Source organism: Salmo salar, chromosome ssa20, assembly GCF_905237065.1.
Source record: "Salmo salar chromosome ssa20, Ssal_v3.1, whole genome shotgun sequence".
Taxonomy (NCBI): domain Eukaryota; kingdom Metazoa; phylum Chordata; class Actinopteri; order Salmoniformes; family Salmonidae; genus Salmo; species Salmo salar.
In genome coordinates this window covers 95,827,098-95,848,334 of record NC_059461.1, presented here as the reverse complement: position 1 = coordinate 95,848,334, position 21,237 = coordinate 95,827,098, and the positions used below count along the sequence as shown (strand labels likewise).

Sequence of the window (21,237 nt, the reverse complement as noted above, 5' to 3'; positions counted from 1 at the left end):
ATTATACCACACCATAACACATTATACCACACCCCAGCACATTATACCACACCACATTATACCACACCACATTATACCACACCACACCACATTATACCACACCACAACACATTATACCACACCACAGCACATTTTACCACACCACCACACCACATTACACCACACCACACCCCAGCACATTATACCACATTATACCACACCACATGATACCACACCACATTATACCACACCACACCACATTATACCACACCACACCACATTATACCACACCACAACACATTATACCACACCACATTACACCACACCACACCCCAGCACATTATACCACATTATACCACACCACATTAAACCACACCACATTATACCACACCACATTATACCAGACTACAGCACATTATACCACACCACACCACAACACATTACACCACACCACACCCCAGCACATTATACCACACCACACCACACCACATTATACCACACTACACCACATTATACCACACCACACCACAGCACATTATACCACACCACACCACATTATACCACACTACACCACATTATACCACACCACAACACATTACACCACACCACACCCCAGCACATTATACCACACCACACCACATTATACCACACCACACCACATTAAACCACACCACACCACAGCACATTATACCACACCACAACACATTAAACCACAACACATTATACCACACCACATTATACCACACTACACCACATTATACCACACCACAACACAACACATTACACCACACCACACCACAGCACATTGTACCACACCCCAGCACATTATACCACACCACACCACACCACAGCACATTATACCACACCACACCACAGCACATTATACCACACCACACCACATTATACCACACCACACCACATTATACCACACCACACCATAACACATTATACCACACCACAACACATTACACCACACCATAACACATTACACCACACCACACCATAACACATTATACCACACCCCAGCACATTATACCACACCACACCATAACACATTATACCACACCACACCACACCACATTATACCACACCACATTATATCACACCACAGCACATTATACCACACCACACCACATTATACCACACCACACCACACCACATTATACCACACCACATTATACCACACAACACCACAGCACATTATACCACACCACCACACACCACAGCAGCACAACACACCACCACACCACACCACACCACATTATACCACACCACACCACATTATACCACACCACATTATACCACACCACACCACAGCACATTATACCACACCACCACAACACCACAGCCCCACCACACCACCACAACACCACAGCCCCACCACACCACCACCCCACCACCACACCACCACCCCACCACAACACCACCACCACACCAGAGCACCCCACCACCACACCACACCACCACCACACCACCACCCCACAACACCACCACACCAGAGCACCACACCACAGCACCACACCACCACCACACCACACCACACCAGAGCACCACACAACACCACCACACCACACCACCACACCACCACACCACCACCACACACCAGCACCACACCAGAGCACCACACAACACCACCACACCACACCACCACACCACACCACCACACCACCACCACCACCACACCACACCAGAGCATCACACAACACCACCACACCACACCACCACACCACACCACCACACCACACCACACCACACCAGAGCATCACACAACACCACCACACCACACCACCACACCACCACACCACACCAGAGCACCACCACACCATCACCACACCACCACACCACACCACACCACCACCACACCACCACCACACAACACCACCACACCACACCAGAGCACATTATACCACAGCACCAGAGCACACCTGTGGATGGAAGAGTCTGTGTCTGCCACTGGGAAGCGGATCCATTGCTGGGAGCAGATGATGGTGCTAGCAGGGCAGACCTCCAGGTGCTTGGCCAGCCTGTGGCGGAGCATGGTGAAGGGACAGCCGTAGTGAACGTTGAGGCAAGGGACCGTCTCATTGGGACATAGTAACTGGTGCTCCTCCTCCTTACACTTGTGGAAGGCAGCGCCACAGTGTAGATGACACTTAATCACCATACAGGAGACGGAGGTGTTCACGGGGGCTTGGCAGCGGAGGCTGTAACACCTCTCACAGTGCTGATGAAGCCCCTCTGGGGGCATACTGCCTTTCACCTACAGAGGGAGAGAGAGGTTTTGCATCAGTGTCAGGAATACTGTTTTTTTGGGGGGCGTTTTTTTGATCGTCATGTTGAATATCCTACTGTATGAGATTGGTTGCCTTTGTAGTTTGATGATTAACTGTGTAGTTTGACGCCGAGATCTTATCAAGTACACTCACCATAATCGACAAATATTATTAGTTCAGAAGAATTTCACCATCTGAAAAAGTAAACCAATGAAAATAGATCAATGGGAACATATACTTGGAACCGAAAGGCAGAGACCACAGGAGGCTGGTGGCATCTTAATTGGGGAGGATGGGCACGTGGTAATGGGAAGAGCGGAATGGGTGGAAAGGTATAAACAAACATCAAACACATGGGTTTCCATGTGTTTGATGCCATTCCATTTGCTCCGTTCCAGACATGTTTAAGAGCCGTCCTCCACTCAGCAGCCTCCACTGACAGAGACAATAACAAGAATTACATTGTATATCCTCCACAGCAAACAGGAAGTTGCAAACTCTTAATTAAGATCATGGGCATGATCTTCACATCTCCTGAATAATTCCTATTATCTTCTCCATATCTCTTGTATTTGACCACTTTAAAACAGTATTCATCTCCCTCTTGCTCATAGAAACAAGCAACACATCTTCTTAGGATAGTAGTGCAGCAAAGTATCAAAATATTGCGTGGTAATATTTCATATCAAAATTCAACAGAAAAAAATAAGCATAATGTCCTCGCTCACCTGCTGTGCCTCTTTGTGTTCCTCTGTCTGTCAGTCTGGGTTATGTTTGTAAGCACTTCTGACTACTGTCCTACCTTTCTGATCAGCTTCTGCAGTGTGTCTATGCGTTATAAATAGCCAGACAGAGGGGTTGACAGGCCAGTGTGACAGAGCACTGGTACTAAGCCTTTGACAGACAAGGTCAAGTTACTGGCTCCGATACAACTGGACTAGTCTCCGTGGAGTGTTAATTGACCAATAATCAATCAATAATCAATAGTCTGTTGTATGGCCTGTTTTAATAAGCCGTGATGACTTCAGATTAAGTAATTATCAAATACAATAATAGCTGTATGCAATAAATCAGATAACATTCATTCTCTGTATCAACTTAGAATTGTCCTTGTATTGTGTACTTGTTTCTTTGTGGAAAATGTATTTTTTGTTTTGAGGTCACGTGTATTTATACTGTACCTGCTGAACGGACTCGTCTCCTACAGCAGTATACCAGCAGATGTCACTAGTGGTGTTTGAGTTCGTTTTAACAAGATATAAAATCCACTAGAAGTTCTCAGATTCAAAGCAAAGCATCTCAACATCATGTCTTTGTGTGGACTTTTAAACACTGAAAGAGAACGCCAGCTGCAGAATAAAGCGGTCATCACCAAATCAGATTTCTAATCTAACACGGAGACGTTGTCAGAAATCATTCACAGAATCAAGGTGTAAACGGTACAGCAGTAATTAAGTCGTGTGAAAGATATTAAATATACTGCTCAAAAAAATAAAGGGAACACTTAAACACATCCTAGATCTGAATGAAAGAAATAATCTTATTAAATACGTTTTTCTTTACATAGTTGAATGTGCTGACAAAATCACACAAAAATAATCAATGGAAATCCAATTTATCAACCCATGGAGGTCTGGATTTGGAGTCACACTCAAAATTAAAGTGGAAAACCACACTACAGGCTGATCCAACTTTGATGTAATGTCCTTAAAACAAGTCAAAACATGCCCGTATGACCTCCCTACAACGCCTGTGTTGCTTCCTAAGTGGACAGTTTGATTTCACAGAAGTGTGATTGACTTGGAGTTACATTGTGTTGTTTAAGTGTTCCCTTTATTTTTTTGAGCAGTGTATATTTGAGAATCTCAATAATTGGAGACAACATGAGCCCCAATCTAAATGAGGACGGTATTGCTTCCTTGCCTTATATACTGTCACAGAATTTTTAAGAAAAGGTTTTAATTAAATGAAAGGTAATAATAATAAACCATCAGTAGGGTATTCAATAATATAATAATCAAATCAAATGTATTTATATAGCCCTTCTTACATCAGCTGATATCTCAAAGTGCTGTACAGAAACCCAGCCTAAAACCCCAAACAGCAAGCAATGCAGATGTAGAAGCACAGTGGCTAGGAAAAACTCCCTAGAAAGGCCAAAACCTAGGAAGAAACCTAGAGAGGAACCAGGCTATGAGGGGTGGCCAGTCCTCTTCTGGCTGTGCTGGGTGGAGATTATAACAGCACATGGCCAAGATGTTCAAATGTTCATAAATGACCAGCATGGTCAAATAATAATAATCATAGTAGTTGTCAAGGGTGGAACAAGTCAGCAACTCAAGAGTAAGTGTCAGTTGGCTTTTCATAGCCGATCTTTGAGAGTATCTCTACCGCTCCTGCTGTCTCTAGAGAGTTGAAAACAGCAGGTCTGGGACAGGTAGCACGTCCGGTGAACAGGTCAGGGTTCCAGCAGGTCTGGGACAGCAGGTCTGGGACAGGTAGCACGTCCCCGGTGAACAGGTCAGGGTTCCATAGCCGCAGGCAGAACAGTTGAAACTGGAGCAGCAGCACGGCCAGGTGGACTGGGGACAGCAAGGAGTCATCATGCCAGGTTGTCCTGAGGCATGGTCCTAGGGCTCAGGTCCTCCGAGAGAGAGAGAGAAAGAAAGAAAGCATATTTAAATTCACACAGGACACCGGATAAGACAAGAGAAATGCTCCAGATGTAACAGACTGACCCTAGCCCCTCGACACATAAACTACTGCAGCATAAATACTGGAGGCTGAGACAGGAGGGGTCAGGAGACACTGTGGCCCCATACGATGAAACCCCATACAGGGCCAAACAGGCAGGTTATAACCTCAACAACTTTGCCAAAGCACAGCCCCCACACCACTAGAGGGATATCTCCAACCACCAACTTACCATCCTGAGACACGGCCAAGTATAGCCCACAAAGATTTCCGCCACGGCACAACCCAAGGGGGGGGCGCCAACCCAGACAGGAAGACCACGTCGGAGACTCAACCCACTCAAGTGACGCACCCCTCCCATGGACGGCATGGAAGAACACCAGTAAGCCAGTGACTCAGCCCCTGTAATAGGGTTAGAGGCAGAGAATCCCAGTGGAAAGAGGGGAACCGGCAAGGCAGAGACAGCAAGGGCGGTTCGTTGCTCCAGCCTTTCCGTTCACCTTCACACTCCTGGGCCAGACTACACTTAAACATAAAACCTACTGAAGAGAAAAGTCTTCAGTAAAGATTTAAAGGTTGAGACTGAGTCTGCGTCTCTCACATGGGTAGACAGACTATTCCATAAAAATGGAGCTCTATAGGAGAAAGCCCTGCCTCCAGCCGTTTGCTTAGAAATTCTAGGGACAATTAGGAGGCCTGTGTCTTGTGACCGTAGCGTACGTGTAGGTATGTACGGCAGGACCAAATCGGAAAGATAGGTAGGAGCATGCCCATGTAATGCTTTGTAGGTTAGCAGTAGAACCTTGAAATCAGCCCTTGCCTTAACAGGAAGCCAGTGTAGGGAGGCTAACACTGGAGTAGTTTGATCAATTTAAAAAAAAATATATACCTTCAGCAGGGTAGTCAGTAATATAATATAAATATACCTTCAGTAGGGTAGTCACTAATATAATAATATACCATCAGTAGGGTAGTCACTAATATAATAATATACCATCGGTAGGGTAGTCACTAATATAATAATATACCATCAGTAGGGTAGTCACTAATATAATAATATACCATCAGTAGGGTAGTCATTAATATAATAATATACCATCGGTAGGGTAGTCACTAATATAATAATATACCATCGGTAGGGTAGTCACTAATATAATAATATACCATCAGTAGGGTAGTCACTAATATAATAATAATACTATTCAATCAGTAGGGTAGTCACTAATATAATAATATACCATCGGTAGGGTAGTCACTAATATAATAATATACCATCAGTAGGGTAGTCACTAATATACCATCAGTAGGGTAGTCACTAATATAATAATATACCATCAGTAGGGTAGTCACTAATATAATAATAATATACCATCAGTAGGGTAGTCACTAATATAATAATAATATACCATCATTAGGGTAGTCACTAATATAATAATATACCATCAGTAGGGTAGTCACTAATATAATAATACACCATCAGTAGGGTAGTCACTAATATAATAATATACCATCAGTAGGGTAGTCACTAATATAATAATATACCATCAGTAGGGTAGTCACTAATATAATAATAATAAACCATCAGTAGGGTAGTCACTAATATAATAATATACCATCAGTAGGGTTGTCACTAATATAATAATATACCATCAGCAGGGTAGTCACTAATATAATAATACACCATCAGTAGGGTAGTCACTAATATAATAATATACCATCAGTAGGGTAGTCACTAATATAATAATATACCATCAGTAGGGTAGTCACTAATATAATAATAATAAACCATCAGTAGGGTAGTCACTAATATAATAATATACCATCAGTAGGGTTGTCACTAATATAATAATATACCATCAGTAGGGTAGTCACTAATATAATAATATACCATCAGTAGGGTAGTCACTAATATAATAATATACCATCAGTAGGGTAGTCACTAATATAATAATAATATACCATCAGTAGGGTAGTCACTAATATAATAATATACCATCAGTAGGGTAGTCACTAATATAATAATATACCATCAGTAGGGTAGTCACTAATAGAATAATAATATACCATCAGTAGGGTAGTCACTAATATAATAATAATAAACCATCAGTAGGTTAGTCACTAATATAATAATATACCATCAGTAGGGTAGTCACTAATATAATAATATACCATCAGTAGGGTAGTCACTAATATAATAATACACCATCAGTAGGGTAGTCACTAATATAATAATATACCATCAGTAGGGTAGTCACTAATATAATAATAATAAACCATCAGTAGGGTAGTCACTAATATAATAATAATATACCATCAGCAGGGTAGTCACTAATATAATAATAAACCATCAGTAGGGTAGTCACTAATAGAATAATAATATACCATCAGTAGGGTAGTCACTAATATAATAATAATAAACCATCAGTAGGTTAGTCACTAATATAATAATAATATACCATCAGTAGGGTAGTCACTAATATAATAATAATATACCATCAGTAGTGTAGTCACTAATATAATAATATACCATCAGTAGGGTAGTCACTAATATAATAATATACCATCAGTAGGGTAGTCACTAATATAATAATATACCATCAGTAGGGTAGTCACTAATATAATAATATACCATCAGTAGGGTAGTCACTAATATAATAATATACCATCAGTAGGGTAGTCACTAATATAATAATAATATACCATCAGTAGGGTAGTCACTAATATAATAATATACCATCAGTAGGGTAGTCACTAATATAATAATATACCATCAGTAGGGTAGTCACTAATAATAATAATATACCATCAGTAGGGTAGTCACTAATAATAATAATATACCATCAGCAGGGTAGTCACTAATATAATAATATACCATCAGTAGGGTAGTCACTAATATAATAATAATAAACCATCAGTAGGGTAGTCACTAATATAATAATATACCATCAGTAGGGTAGTCACTAATATAATAATATACCATCAGTAGGGTAGTCACTAATATAATAATATACCATCAGTAGGGTAGTCACTAATATAATAATATACCATCAGTAGGGTAGTCACTAATATAATAATAATATACCATCAGTAGGGTAGTCACTAATATAATAATAAACCATCAGTAGGGTAGTCACTAATATAATAATAATATACCCTCAGTAGGGTAGTCACTAATATAATAATATACCCTCTGTAGGGTAGTCACTAATATAATAATATACCCTCAGTAGGGTTGTCACTAATATAATAATATACCATCAGTAGGGTAGTCACTAATGTAATAATATACCATCAGTAGGGTTGTCACTAATATAATAATAATATACCATCAGTAGGGTTGTCACTAATATAATAATATACCCTCAGTAGGGTTGTCACTAATATAATAATAATATACCATCAGTAGGGTTGTCACTAATATAATAATATACCCTCAGTAGGGTTGTCACTAATATAATAATAATATACCATCAGTAGGGTAGTCACTAATATAATAATAATATACCATCAGTAGGGTAGTCACTAATATAATAATAATATACCATCAGTAGGGTAGTCACTAATATAATAATAATATACCCTCAGTAGGGTAGTCAATAATATAATAATAAACCATCAGTAGGGTAGTCACTAATATAATAATAATATACCATCAGCAGGGTAGTCACTAATATAATAATAAACCATCAGTAGGGTAGTCACTAATATAATAATAATATACCCTCAGTAGGGTAGTCACTAATATAATAATAATATACCATCAGTAGAGTAGTCACTAATATAATAATATACCATCAGTAGGGTAGTCACTAATATAATAATAATATACCATCAGTAGGGTAGTCACTAATATAATAATAATATACCATCAGTAGGGTAGTCACTAATATAATAAGAATAATATACCATCAGTAGGGTAGTCACTAATATAATAATAATATACCATCAGTAGGGTAGTCACTAATATAATAATAATATACCATCAGTAGGGTAGTCACTAATATAATAATAATATACCATCAGTAGGGTTGTCACTAATATAATAATATACCATCAGTAGGGTAGTCACTAATATAATAATATACCATCAGTAGGGTAGTCACTAATATAATAATATACCATCAGTAGGGTAGTCACTAATAATAATAATATACCATCAGTAGGGTAGTCACTAATATAATAATAATATACCATCAGTAGGGTAGTCACTAATATAATAATATACCATCAGTAGGGTAGTCACTAATATAATAATAATATACCATCAGTAGGGTAGTCACTAATATAATAATATACCATCAGTAGGGTAGTCACTAATATAATAATAATATACCATCAGTAGGGTAGTCACTAATATAATAATAATATACCATCAGTAGGGTAGTCACTAATATAATAATATACCATCAGTAGGGTAGTCACTAATATATAATAATATACCATCAGTAGGGTAGTCACTAATATAATAATATACCATCAGTAGGGTAGTCACTAATATAATAATATACCATCAGTAGGGTAGTCACTAATATAATAATACACCATCAGTAGGGTAGTCACTAATATAATAATAATATACCATCAGTAGGGTAGCCGTTAATATAATAATAATGCATCTAAACTTTCATCTAAACAGCCCTGCCTAGACAGTTACAGGAAACCATAATCTATAGCTGATTGTTCAAATTGAACCTGTTCCATTTCCATGTTGAAACTGTCCCATTATTTCCTATGTCCTCGACCTGTCCAGTGGCTGCTGGAAAAGTGTTCACCACTCCAGTATACCAGGGTTGTATGAGTTTATAAGGATGCTCTAGGCCTCCTGAGTGGCACAGCGGTCTAGAGGCGTCACTACAGACCCGGGTTCGATCCCGGGCTGTGCCGCAGCCGTCCGTGACCGGGAGACCTATGAGACGGCGCACAATTGGCCCAGCGCTGTCAGAGATAGGGGAGGGGGTTTGGCTGGCATTCCCTTGTCCCATCTCACTCTAGCGACTCCTTGTGGTAGCCGGACGCACGCTGTCTTCAGTAGCTGTAGTTGTACAGTGTTTCCTACCACACATTAGTGCGGCTAGTGTAACCGATGTCAAATGGCTAGTTAGTTAGCGGTGGTGTGCGCTAATAGCGTTTCAATCGGGTGACGTCACTCGCTCTGAGACCTGAAGTAGTTGTTCCCCTTGCTCTGCGAGGGCTGCGGCTTTTGTGGCGCGATGGGTAACGATGCTTCGTGGGGGTGTCAGTTGTTGATGTGTGCAGAGGGTCCCTGGTTCAAGCCCAGGTTGGGGCGAGGAGAAGGACGGAAGCTAAACTGTTACACTGGCTTCCAGGTTAAGTGAGCAGTGTGTCAAGAAGCAGCGGGGTTGTGTTTTGGAGGACGCATGGCTCTCCATCTTCACCTCTCCTGAGTCCATACGGGACAAGACTGTAACTACCAATTGGGGATAAAAAGAGGTAAAAGTACACACCCCCAAAAAATTGCTCTTCAGTTTGTGATTATTGTAGCAGCCCTGGTAAACCCTCCAGCTGGACCTGGCAGAGCCAACCCTGCACCTGACAGAGCCAACCCTGCACCTGGTAAACCCTCCAGCTGCACCTGACAGAGCCAACCCTGCACCTGACAGAGCCAACCCTGCACCTGACAGAGCCAAACCTGCACCTGGTAAACTAAAACGTTAATAACAGCAAACCCATGGTTGAATTAGTACAAGATATGACCACGGTTTTATGTTACAAAGGATTTGGGTGAGCAGGTATAGTGAATAGAGAATTACTATGATCAAAGGTTTTGGTTGGATGGTTTGTATTACAGTCCAGAGAGCCATAGAGATGACTGTCTATATGCCTCTGGTAGGTCTAGTCAGTCACAGTAGGAAGCATATAATCTGCAGCACACACCTTCCCTCTAGGCTCCATGTCCCTCTCACCTCTACAGAGAAATCCTGTAACGGCTTGTTAAAATGGAGCTGATGAGGGAGAAAATCTGCTGTTGCCTGCATACAGATGTTTATGGACGTCTTCATTTATCTGGCAACATGGACGTCTTCATTTATCTGGCAACATGCAGATGTTTATGGACGTCTTCATTTATCTGGCAACATGCAGATGTTTGTGGACGTTTTCATTTATCTGGCAACATGCAGATGTTTGTGGACGTTTTCATTTATCTGGCAACATGCAGATGTTTGTGGACTTGTGTGTGTTTACCTGGCAACCGTTCTGCACCTAATCTACATTCCTTCTGCATTTTCATTTAAACAGGTAATTAAAACCACCTTGTACTGATGTCTTACAGCTATTACAACTTAATTAGTATGGGGGGGTTTATAGGTTTTCTCTGAGGCAGAAACTTTGTCTAATTCTGCCACATTAATACAGAAATACACTGAAGCAGGACAGAATCTGGAATATTGTGAATGAGGCATTTGACTGAACTTGTTTTTACAGTGGCTAATATCATGTAGCTGAAAGGCATGCCTGTCAAGCCACAGGAAGATTATGTGTCAGCATTGTGTTACGTGTCACATCAGGACAAACAATGAAAGTTTAGATGCTGAATCGCGTGAAATTGCATGTCATATTGTGTTTTGCTCGGTTATGAGGGTTCTAAACTCATTTCCACAATCAAACAGTAATTGGTAGCACCACGGCAGAAAATACAATATTTGTCTTCAGTGAAAATTGTCCCTATCTTTGAAATCACTAGCCAATACAATATCCTCCTGTCTGTCCTGTCTGGTTTATAATACACTAGTTGAAATCATTAGCCAATACACTCGCTCCTCTCGTCTGTCCTGTCTGGTTAACTCTAATAAACATCGAGGTGCATATTTGCATGCTGAGCATTTTTCAAGTTTCCTCTCATTTGGCCTGAGACACTTGTTTTTGAAATATTTTATTATTTGTATTGTCATGTACAAAATTCAACCCTCCCAAATAAGCATATCTATCAATGTTTTTTTGTTCATAAGAGCGTCACAAATGTTCAAGTAATCGTTCATATGACGTACGACACTCATTTATGCTCCTCTGCTGTAATGCTTTCTTCTTTTGTCTGGGATTGACTTTTTAGACATTTTAAGCATTTAGACAAGCAGCCCAATTCTGATCTTTTTTCCACTAAGTGATCTTTTGAGCAATCATATCTTCTCACATCAGACATTTGTCAGAGCTTATCTGATTGGTCAAAAGACCACTTCAGTTTTCATGTATCGAATGAAAATCGAAAGTTCAATGTGTTTCCGTTGCATTTTCAACCGATAGTTTTGTCACAAAAACTGTTGAGTTAAATAGCAAATGTGCCTACCCATCCGTCGTTAGCTATCTAGGACAATGTCTTAGTACATGTGGCTCAGTTGGTAGAGCATGGTGTTTGCAATGCCAGCATGGTGTGTGCAACGCCAGGGTTGTGGGTTTGATTCCCACGGGGGGCCAGTACAAAAAAGAATGCATGAAATTAAATGGATGCATTCACTACTGTAAGTCGCTCTGGATAAGAGAGTCTGCTAAAATGACTAAAATGTTTTAAAAAATGTGCGCTCTAGCCAACAGTGCTGAGATTATTATGGATAAGAGCCAATAATAATAATGGATAACAATATTATTTGTATTTGTCAAACAGCAATCAATCAGCGACCATCATGTCACCAGAATAAGAGCCTCAATATATATTGGAAAGGAGCATCAAGATCACCTTGCCCTTTCACCACCCTGTGAAGTTCATCATAATTGATTTAATCTGTAGCCTAATAAACTGCATCGAGTCGTATTGGGAGGTCCACACTACATAAACTCCAAGTTTACGCTGATATGATGGTTATTAAGTCAATATTTGGTCATAAAGGCGTTTCCACTGCCATTCCTTGCATAATTAATTTTACCAACACAAAAAGAGCCCGCCATGTCGAATGAACAAATAATCTATTGGCATTTACACAACTGTACCGAAATGTTCTGTTTCTATCACAGCGGTCGTACGGTGAGACTTTACCTGCATTAAAAACATTGTCCTAGCTAGCTAACGATGGATGATGTTACGGTACAGGAGATACCTGAATACTGTAGCTAGCTAACCATTGTAACAGTTGTTACTGTAGGAGATATCTGAATACCGTAGCTAGCTAACCACTGTAACAGTTGTTACTGTAGGAGATATCTGAATACCGTAGCCATCATTGTTCTCAAGGACCTAAACTGTAGTTGTTCTAGCTAGTTACCCCTTAATCTCCGTTAACCCAGAACTAAAATCTTTAGTAATTTCGTCAGATGCTCGGTACAAAGGCTGTCCACGAGAAATTAGAAAACTTCAGCTGAAAAACTAACGTTGGAAGAAATGATTTGCTAGATGATCGGCTGAATAAGTAGATGATTATGAAAACGTAGAGCTTAATAGAACAAAAAGCTGATGTGTCTAGCATAATGTAAAACGCTACAATCACATTTTTTATTTAACTTTTATTTAACTAGGCAAGTCAGTTAAGAACAAATTCTTATTTACAATGACAGCCTACACCGGCTAAACCCTGACAACGCTGGGCCAATTGTGCGCCGCCCTATGGGGACTTCCAATCACGGCTGGTTGTGATACAGCCTGTAATCGAACCAGGGTGTCTGTAGTGACGCCTCTAGCACTGAGATGCAGTGCCTTAGACCGCTGCGTCACTCAGGTGCACTCAGACAATCCTTTTGCAGCCAGGAGACTGGTTGGTGTTAACTATGATATCAGCAGGAGGCTGGCTGGTGTTAAGGAACACCTATGTGAGAATGCTATTCATTGACTACAGCTCAGCATTCAACACCATAGTGCCCTCAAAGCTCATCACTAAGCTAAGGACCCTGGGACTAAACACCTCCCTCTGCAACTGGATCCTGGACTTCCTGATTGCCCGCCCCCAAGTGGTAAGGGTAGGTAACAACACGTCCGCCACGCTGATCCTCAACACAGGGGACCCTCATGGGTGTGTGCTCAGTCTCCTTTTGTACTCCCTGTTCACTCATGACTGCATGGCCAGGCACGACTCCAACACCATCATTACGTTTGCCGATGACACAACAGTGGTCGGCCTGATCACCAACAACGACAAGACAGCCTATAGGGAGGAGGTCAGAGACCTGGCCGGGTGGGGCCAGGACAACAACCTCTCCCACAACATGATCAAGACAAAGGAGATGATTGTGGACTAGAGGAAAAAGAGGACCGAGCATGACCCCCGTTCTCATCGACGGGGCTGTAGTGGAGCAGGTTGAGAGCTTCAAGTTCTTTGGCGTCCACATCACCAACAAACTAACATGGTTCAAGCACACCAAGACAGTTGTGAAAAGGACACAACAAAACCTATTCCCCCTCAGGAGACTGAAAAAATTTGGCATGGGTCCTCGGATCCTCAAAAGGTTTTAAGCTGCACCGTCGAGAGCATCCTGACGGGTTGCATCACTGCCTGGTATGGCAACTGCTAAGCCTCCAACCGCAAGGCACTTCAGAGGGTAGTGCGAACGGCCCAGTACATCACTGGGGCCAAGCTTCCTGCCCTCCAGGACCTCTACACCAGGCGGTGTGAGATGAAGGCCCTAAAAAATTGTCAAAGTCTCCACCCACCCACCCTAGTCATAGACTTTTCTCTCTGCTACCGCACGGCAAGCGCCTCGTTTAAGTCCAAGAGGGTTCTAAACAACTTCTACCCACAAGCCATAAGACTCCTAAACAGCTAATCAAATGGCTACCCAGACTATTTGCATTGCCCCCCCCCCGTCTTCTATGCTGCTGCTACTCTCTGTTATCTATGCATAGTCACTATAATAACTCTACTTACATGTACATATTACCTCAATTTCCTCGACACCAGCGCCCCCGTACACTGACACATTGACTCTGTACCGGTAGCCCCGCTATTGTTATTTATTGCTTCTCTTTAATTATTTGTTTTTCTTATCTCTTACTTTTTTGGGTTCTTTTCTTAAAACTGTATTGCTTGCGTTACGCTTGTATAGTAAGCCTTCACATTGAGCTCTGTACGTACACCCTGTATATAGCCTTCAGCATTGTCACTGTGAGGTCTACTACACCTGTTATATTCAGCATTTCACTGTGACGCGTACGTACACCTGTTATATCAGCGATTTCACTGTGAGCTCTACTACACCTGTTGTATTCAGCATTTCACTGTGAGGTCTACTACACCTGTTGTATTTAGCTATCTCACTTTGTGAGGTCTATTCTTACACCTGTTGTTTTATTAAGCATTTCACTGTAAGGTCTACTACACCTGTTGTATTCAGCATTTCACTGTGAGGTCTACTACACCTGTTGTATTCAGCATTTCACTGTGAGGTCTACTACACCTGTTGTATTCAGCATTTCACTGTAAGGTCTACTACACCTGTTGTATTCAGCATTTCACTGTGAGGTCTACTACACCTGTTATATTCAGCATTTCACTGTGAGGTCTACTACACCTGTTATATTCAGCATTTCCCTGTGAGGTCTACTACACCTGTTGTATTCAGCATTTCACTGTGAGGTCTACTACACCTGTTGTATTCAGCATTTCACTGTCAGGTCTACTACACCTGTTGTATTCAGCATTTCACTGTCAGGTCTACACCTGTTGTATTTGGCACATGTGACAAATATAATTTGATTTGATTTGTTAACTATGATATCAATGTCCATTTAGATGTGGAAAGAGAGAGGGAGGAAGAGCCCGGTACAGTAAAACCCTGCGGATCACTGTGCCTGTGTCTCAAATCGCACCCTATTCCCTATATAGTGCACTACTTTTGACCAGAAGTAGTGCCCTAAATAGGGTGCCATTTGGGATGCAGCTTTGTGAGTCCTGTGGGAAATCATGCTGTTGACTCTCCATCAGACAGCAGGGTCTGGTCTTCCAAATGGGTTGAATCAGAGAGCAGACACTCAGGTCACTGCTGCAGTATTGATTACCAATGGAAGACCAGACCACTCACTTTCATTCTTTATATCCCTCCTTCCTTCCTTTTCTCTATCTCTCTCTCTGTCTGTCTTTCTCTCTCTCTCTCGCACGCACACGCACGCGCACGCGCGCGCGCACACGCACACGCGCACACACACACAAGCTGACAAGCAGTCAGCATGCAGTAGAACATGGGCAGGTTAATGATTGGCTAGCCTAGCATGTTATCAACATAGTAGCACATGGGCAGGTTAATGATTGGCTAGCCTAGCATGTTCTCAACATAGTAGAACATGGGCAGGTTAATGATTGGCTAGCCTAGCATGTTATCAACATAGTAGCACATGGGCAGGGTAATGATTGACTAGCCTAGCATGTTATCAACATAGTAGCACATGGGCAGGTTAATGGTTGGCTAGCCTAGCATGTTATCAACATAGTAGCACATGGGCAGGTTAATGATTGGCTAGCCTAGCATGTTATCAACATAGTAGCACATGGGCAGGTTAATGGTTGGCTAGCCTAGCATGTTATCAACATAGTAGCACATGGGCAGGTTAATGATTGGCTAGCCTAGCATGTTATCAACATAGTAGCACATGGGCAGGTTAATGGTTGGCTAGCCTAGCATGTTATCAACATAGTAGCACATGGGCAGGTTAATGATTGGCTAGCCTAGCATGTTATCAACATAGTAGAATATGGGCAGGTTAATGGTTGGCTAGCCTAGCATGTTATCAACATAGTAGCACATGGGCAGGTTAATGATTGGCTAGCCTAGCATGTTCTCAACATAGTAGCACATGGGCAGGTTAATGATTGGCTAGCCTAGCATGTTATCAACATAGTAGAATATGGGCAGGTTAATGGTTGGCTAGCCTAGCATGTTATCAACATAGTAGAACATGGGCAGGTTACATATTGGCTAGCCTGGTATGTTTTCAGCATGCTTATTTTTACCCATAATACAGATGAACAAATACATATTTAAATGACTCTCATTAAATGACATGTTCTTTGCTGACTCTCTCATTATATAAAAACAACCGCATAGCAATAGAGTTGGACCAAAGCAGAGGTTATCTAATTTGCCTGTCTAAACCCTCATTTATGAGGCCTGTATTTTGGGGGCTTGGCTGGTGCTTGGAGCTGGTGCGGGTAAAACACGGTGGGGTGTTTATTGAAGTCCTGAACCCGTTCTCCTCTCATTAAATTGATTTATAAGCTCAATAAGCCAAGCACCGGGCAGCAGGTGTGAAAGGCAGTGTGAGGAACTGAGCTCCATGACATCCATCAACTTGAGTAGGAGCAGCCCAGCCATCCTCCTCCTCAACCACACCAGATGTAGTCTGGCTCTGGCTGGCTGGCCTTTGGGCTGGAGCTGGTTGACCGGCTGCTCTCACATCTTTAACTCTGAGTCTCACCTCTGGAACCCCAGAACTCTGGAACCCTTCCACACTTTTCCAGCTACGAAGTTTGGAATATTTGTGCATCAGAGCATGATGTTTATGGTATATTCTTTTGGGGGAGTGGGTAGATCAGATTTAATGCTGCAGATAAATTGTGGCTTCCCTCAATTTAATTGTCTGCATGATTTCCAATCCCCCATATATATTTTTTGTAAATATACAGTGCATTCAGAAAGTATTCAGACCCCTTGACTTTTTCCACATTCTGTTATGTTACAGCCGAATTTTAAAATTGATTAAAACATTTTTTTACCCCTCATCAATCAACACACATCAACCCCAAAATGACAAAAATGAAAACAGGTTTTTAGAAATCCTGCATCCTGTTTCCATTGATAATACTTGAGATGTTTCTACAACTTGATTGAAGCCACCTGTGGTAAATTAAATTGGTTGGACATGATTTGGAAAGGCACACACCTGTCTATATGCTGTTGAAGTCTGGCGTTTACATACACGTAGGTTGGAGTAGTTAAAACTCATTTTTCAACCACTCCACAAATTCTTCGTTAACAAACTATAGTTTTGGCAAGTCGGTTAGAACATCTACTTTGTGCATGACACAAGTAATTTTTCCAACAATTGTTTACCATCAGATTATTTCACAAGTTTAAATACACTAAGTTGACTGTGCCTTCAAACAGCTTGGAAAATTCTAGAAAATGTCATGGCTTTAGAAGCTTCTGATAAGCTAATTGACATCATTTGAGTCTATTTGGAGGTGTACCTGTGGATGTATTTCAAGGCCTACCTTAAAACTCAGTGCCTCTTTGCTTGACATCATGGGAAAATCAAAAGAAATCAGCCAAGACCTCAGAAAAAAAAAATGTAGACCTCCACAAGTCTGGTTCATCTTTGGGAGCAATTTCCAAATGCCTGAAGGTACCATGTTCATCTGTACAAGCAATAGTACACAAGTATAAACACCATGGGAAGCATTGTGGTGGCAGCATCATGATGTGAGGACGTTTTTCAGTAGCAGGGACTGGGAGACTAGTCAGGATCAAGGGAAAGATGAACAGAGCAAAGTACAGAGAGATCCTTGATGTAAACCTGCTCCAGAATGCTCAGGAGCTCAGACTGGGGTGAAGGTTCATCTTCAAACAGGACAACGACCGTAAGCACACAGCCAAGACAACACAGGAGTGGCTTCGGACAAGTCTCTGAATGTCCTTGAGTGGCTCAGCCAGAGCCCGGACTTGAACCCGATCGAACATCTCTGAAGAGACCTGAAAATAGCTGTGCAGCGACGCTCCCCATCCAACCTGACAGAGCATGAGAGGATCTACAGAGAAGAATGGGAGGAACTCCCCCAAATACAGGTGTGCCAAGCTTGTAGCATCATACCCAAGAAGACTCAAGGCTGTTATCACTGCCAAAGGTGCTTTTACAAAGTACTGAGTAAAGGGTCTAAATACTTATGTAAATCTGATATTCAAGTTTTTGCAAACATTTCTAAAAACCAGTTTTTGCTTTGCATTATGGGTTATTGTGTGTAGATTGATGAGAAAAAAAAATGTAATCCATTTTGGAATAAGGCTGTAACGTAACACATGTTGAAAAAGTCAAGGGGTCTGAATACTTTTCAAATGCAATGTGTTTAAATAAAAGTTTTTTTTAAATCAGACAATGTTTATGTTGTTTATAGTTCAGTTGATAGCTGCAATTTGACTACCTATTTTTAATATTATATATTTTTTTGTGGTGGGGGAGGGCTCAGTTCAGGCTACCACATCTAGGCCGAATTATCACACCCTGATCTGTTTCACCTTTCTTCGTTATTGTCTCCACCCCTCCAGGTGTCGCTTGTATTCCCCAGTGTATTTATCCCTGTGTTTCCTGTCTCTCTGCCCCAGTGTATTTATCCCTGTGTTTCCTGTCTCTCTGCCCCAGTGTATTTATCCCTGTGTTTCCTGTCTCTCTGTGCCAGTGTATTTATCCCTGTGTTTCCTGTCTCTCTGGGCCAGTGTATTTATCCCTGTGTTTCCTGTCTCTCTGTGCCAGTTCGTCTTGTATGTCCAAGCCTACCAGTGGTTTTCCTGCTTTTCCTTTTCTCCTTTTTCTAGTCCTCCCGGTTTTGACCCTTGCCTGTTCTGGACTCTGTACCCGCCTGCCTGACCATTCTGCCTGCCCTGACCTCGAGACTGCCTGCCACTCCGTACCTCCTGGACTCTGATCTGGTTATGACCTTTTGCCTGTCCACGACCATTCTCTTGTTTATTCTCTTTGGATTTATTAAACATCTTAAAGTCCGACCATCTGCCTCCTGTGTCTGCATTTCGATCTCGCCTAGTGTCATGATACGAATGACTCTGGCTTAGTCTGTACCGCCATTAATTTCAGACTTGGGACGGATCCGGCTGCCAGGGCCAGCAGTTTTAGATCTGGCATGCCGGAATCAGGCCAGATGTGGGCCAGACGTTTGTCCTACCTGGGAAGGACTAACCTAAATATTGTCTTTTAAAAGAAAAAAAAGCATTTTAATCTATACCCAGCAGAAACTATATTTAATATAATGTGAACCTCTGACTGCCCGTGGTTAATTACTTTGTTTGATCTACTTTGATCTTTACTTGTGTTTTTATAACACCACAATCTTACAATTCTAGGAAAACTAGTGTCTAGAATGATTTTATATTAGTCTCCTGGATCCTCAACAACAAGCATTAGGGTTGTGTCCCAAATGTCACCCTATTCCCTTTATAGTGCACTACGTAGAGAATAGGGTGCCATTTGGGACGCTGGCCAGGAAGCACCCTAGGTTTACAGAAAGAAAAATATATTCAGAGCACAATGTCAAAACCAGAATAAAATGTAATGAAACCGGTAAATTATTGTTTGTGGAGAACTTGAAAGATGTTCAGAACACAATGTCCTCACCAGAATAAAACGTAATAAAAGCACTAGATAATACTCTGTAGAGAACTTGAATGCAACAGACCCATTAAAAGGTGTTTGAAACCTCGATGATTCAGAAAAGCTAGACCTCTCTCTCTCTGAACAGCACATTTTTAAATACCATATTCTATTCAAACAAAGTTATTGAAAAGCTCAGTGGTAAGAATATACATTTTAATTTTTATAATCCAATTAATATTCCTATTTATTCTAATATGATTTTTATAAGGATTTTATAATGATTGTTAAAATGAAAGTATAAACAGTAAATGTGTTAATTACTGTAAAATCATAAAGATATCTAAGCATACCATATGGTAAACATGCTATAGTTAGAGTGTCCTCTGTCACATGCTCCTCATCCATCAGCCCAGTAAGTGTAACATAAATGTCTGTTTGACCATCAGGATTATTGATGGTTAGGATGGAGGTCATACAAGCTGTGGGCAGCATAGGCTCTTCCAGTGCTCTTCAACAGTCTACTTGGTGGTTGGAGGACCAAATCCCACAAGGACAAATGTCTAGACATCTTCCCTTCTTTTATATGGTTGTGTCTCAAATGGCATTATCAAGTAAAACAGAAAACCAGCATGCTTCGGACCTCTCATGGTAAGAGTTGAATAACCCTACCCTATAGTGGGCCCTGGTCAAAAGCACTATATGGAGAATAGGTTGTGATTTGGGGCGCGTTAATTATCTCTTCTTTTATACAACTTATTTTACTTGTGTATATGTTAAACCATGTGGTGTTGTGGTATACCATTATATGAGTAATGTTATAGCTGTTCTATAGTGTAGTATACCATTATATGATTAATGTTATAGATGTTCTATAGTGTAGTAAACCATTATATACTACTATGATTAATAGTATAGCTATTCTATAGTGTAGTATACCATTATATGAGTAATATTATAGTTATTCTATAGTGTAGTAAACCATTATATGAGTAATATTATAGCTGTTCTATAGTGTAGTAAACCATTATATGAGTAATA

General features: G+C 41.1%; 1 protein-coding gene across 1 annotated transcript in view; it reads right to left on the bottom strand.

Annotated features, from left to right (window-relative positions):
- The window catches only part of LOC106581593 (F-box only protein 40), an 88,587-nt gene that overhangs the window by 16,087 nt on the left and 51,263 nt on the right, over positions 1-21,237 (bottom strand). Inside the window, exon 2 of the mRNA XM_045703435.1 lies at positions 1,905-2,239. Within this exon, the coding sequence (XP_045559391.1) occupies positions 1,905-2,239 (335 nt within the window). The remainder of the gene's footprint in view (positions 1-1,904; positions 2,240-21,237) is intronic.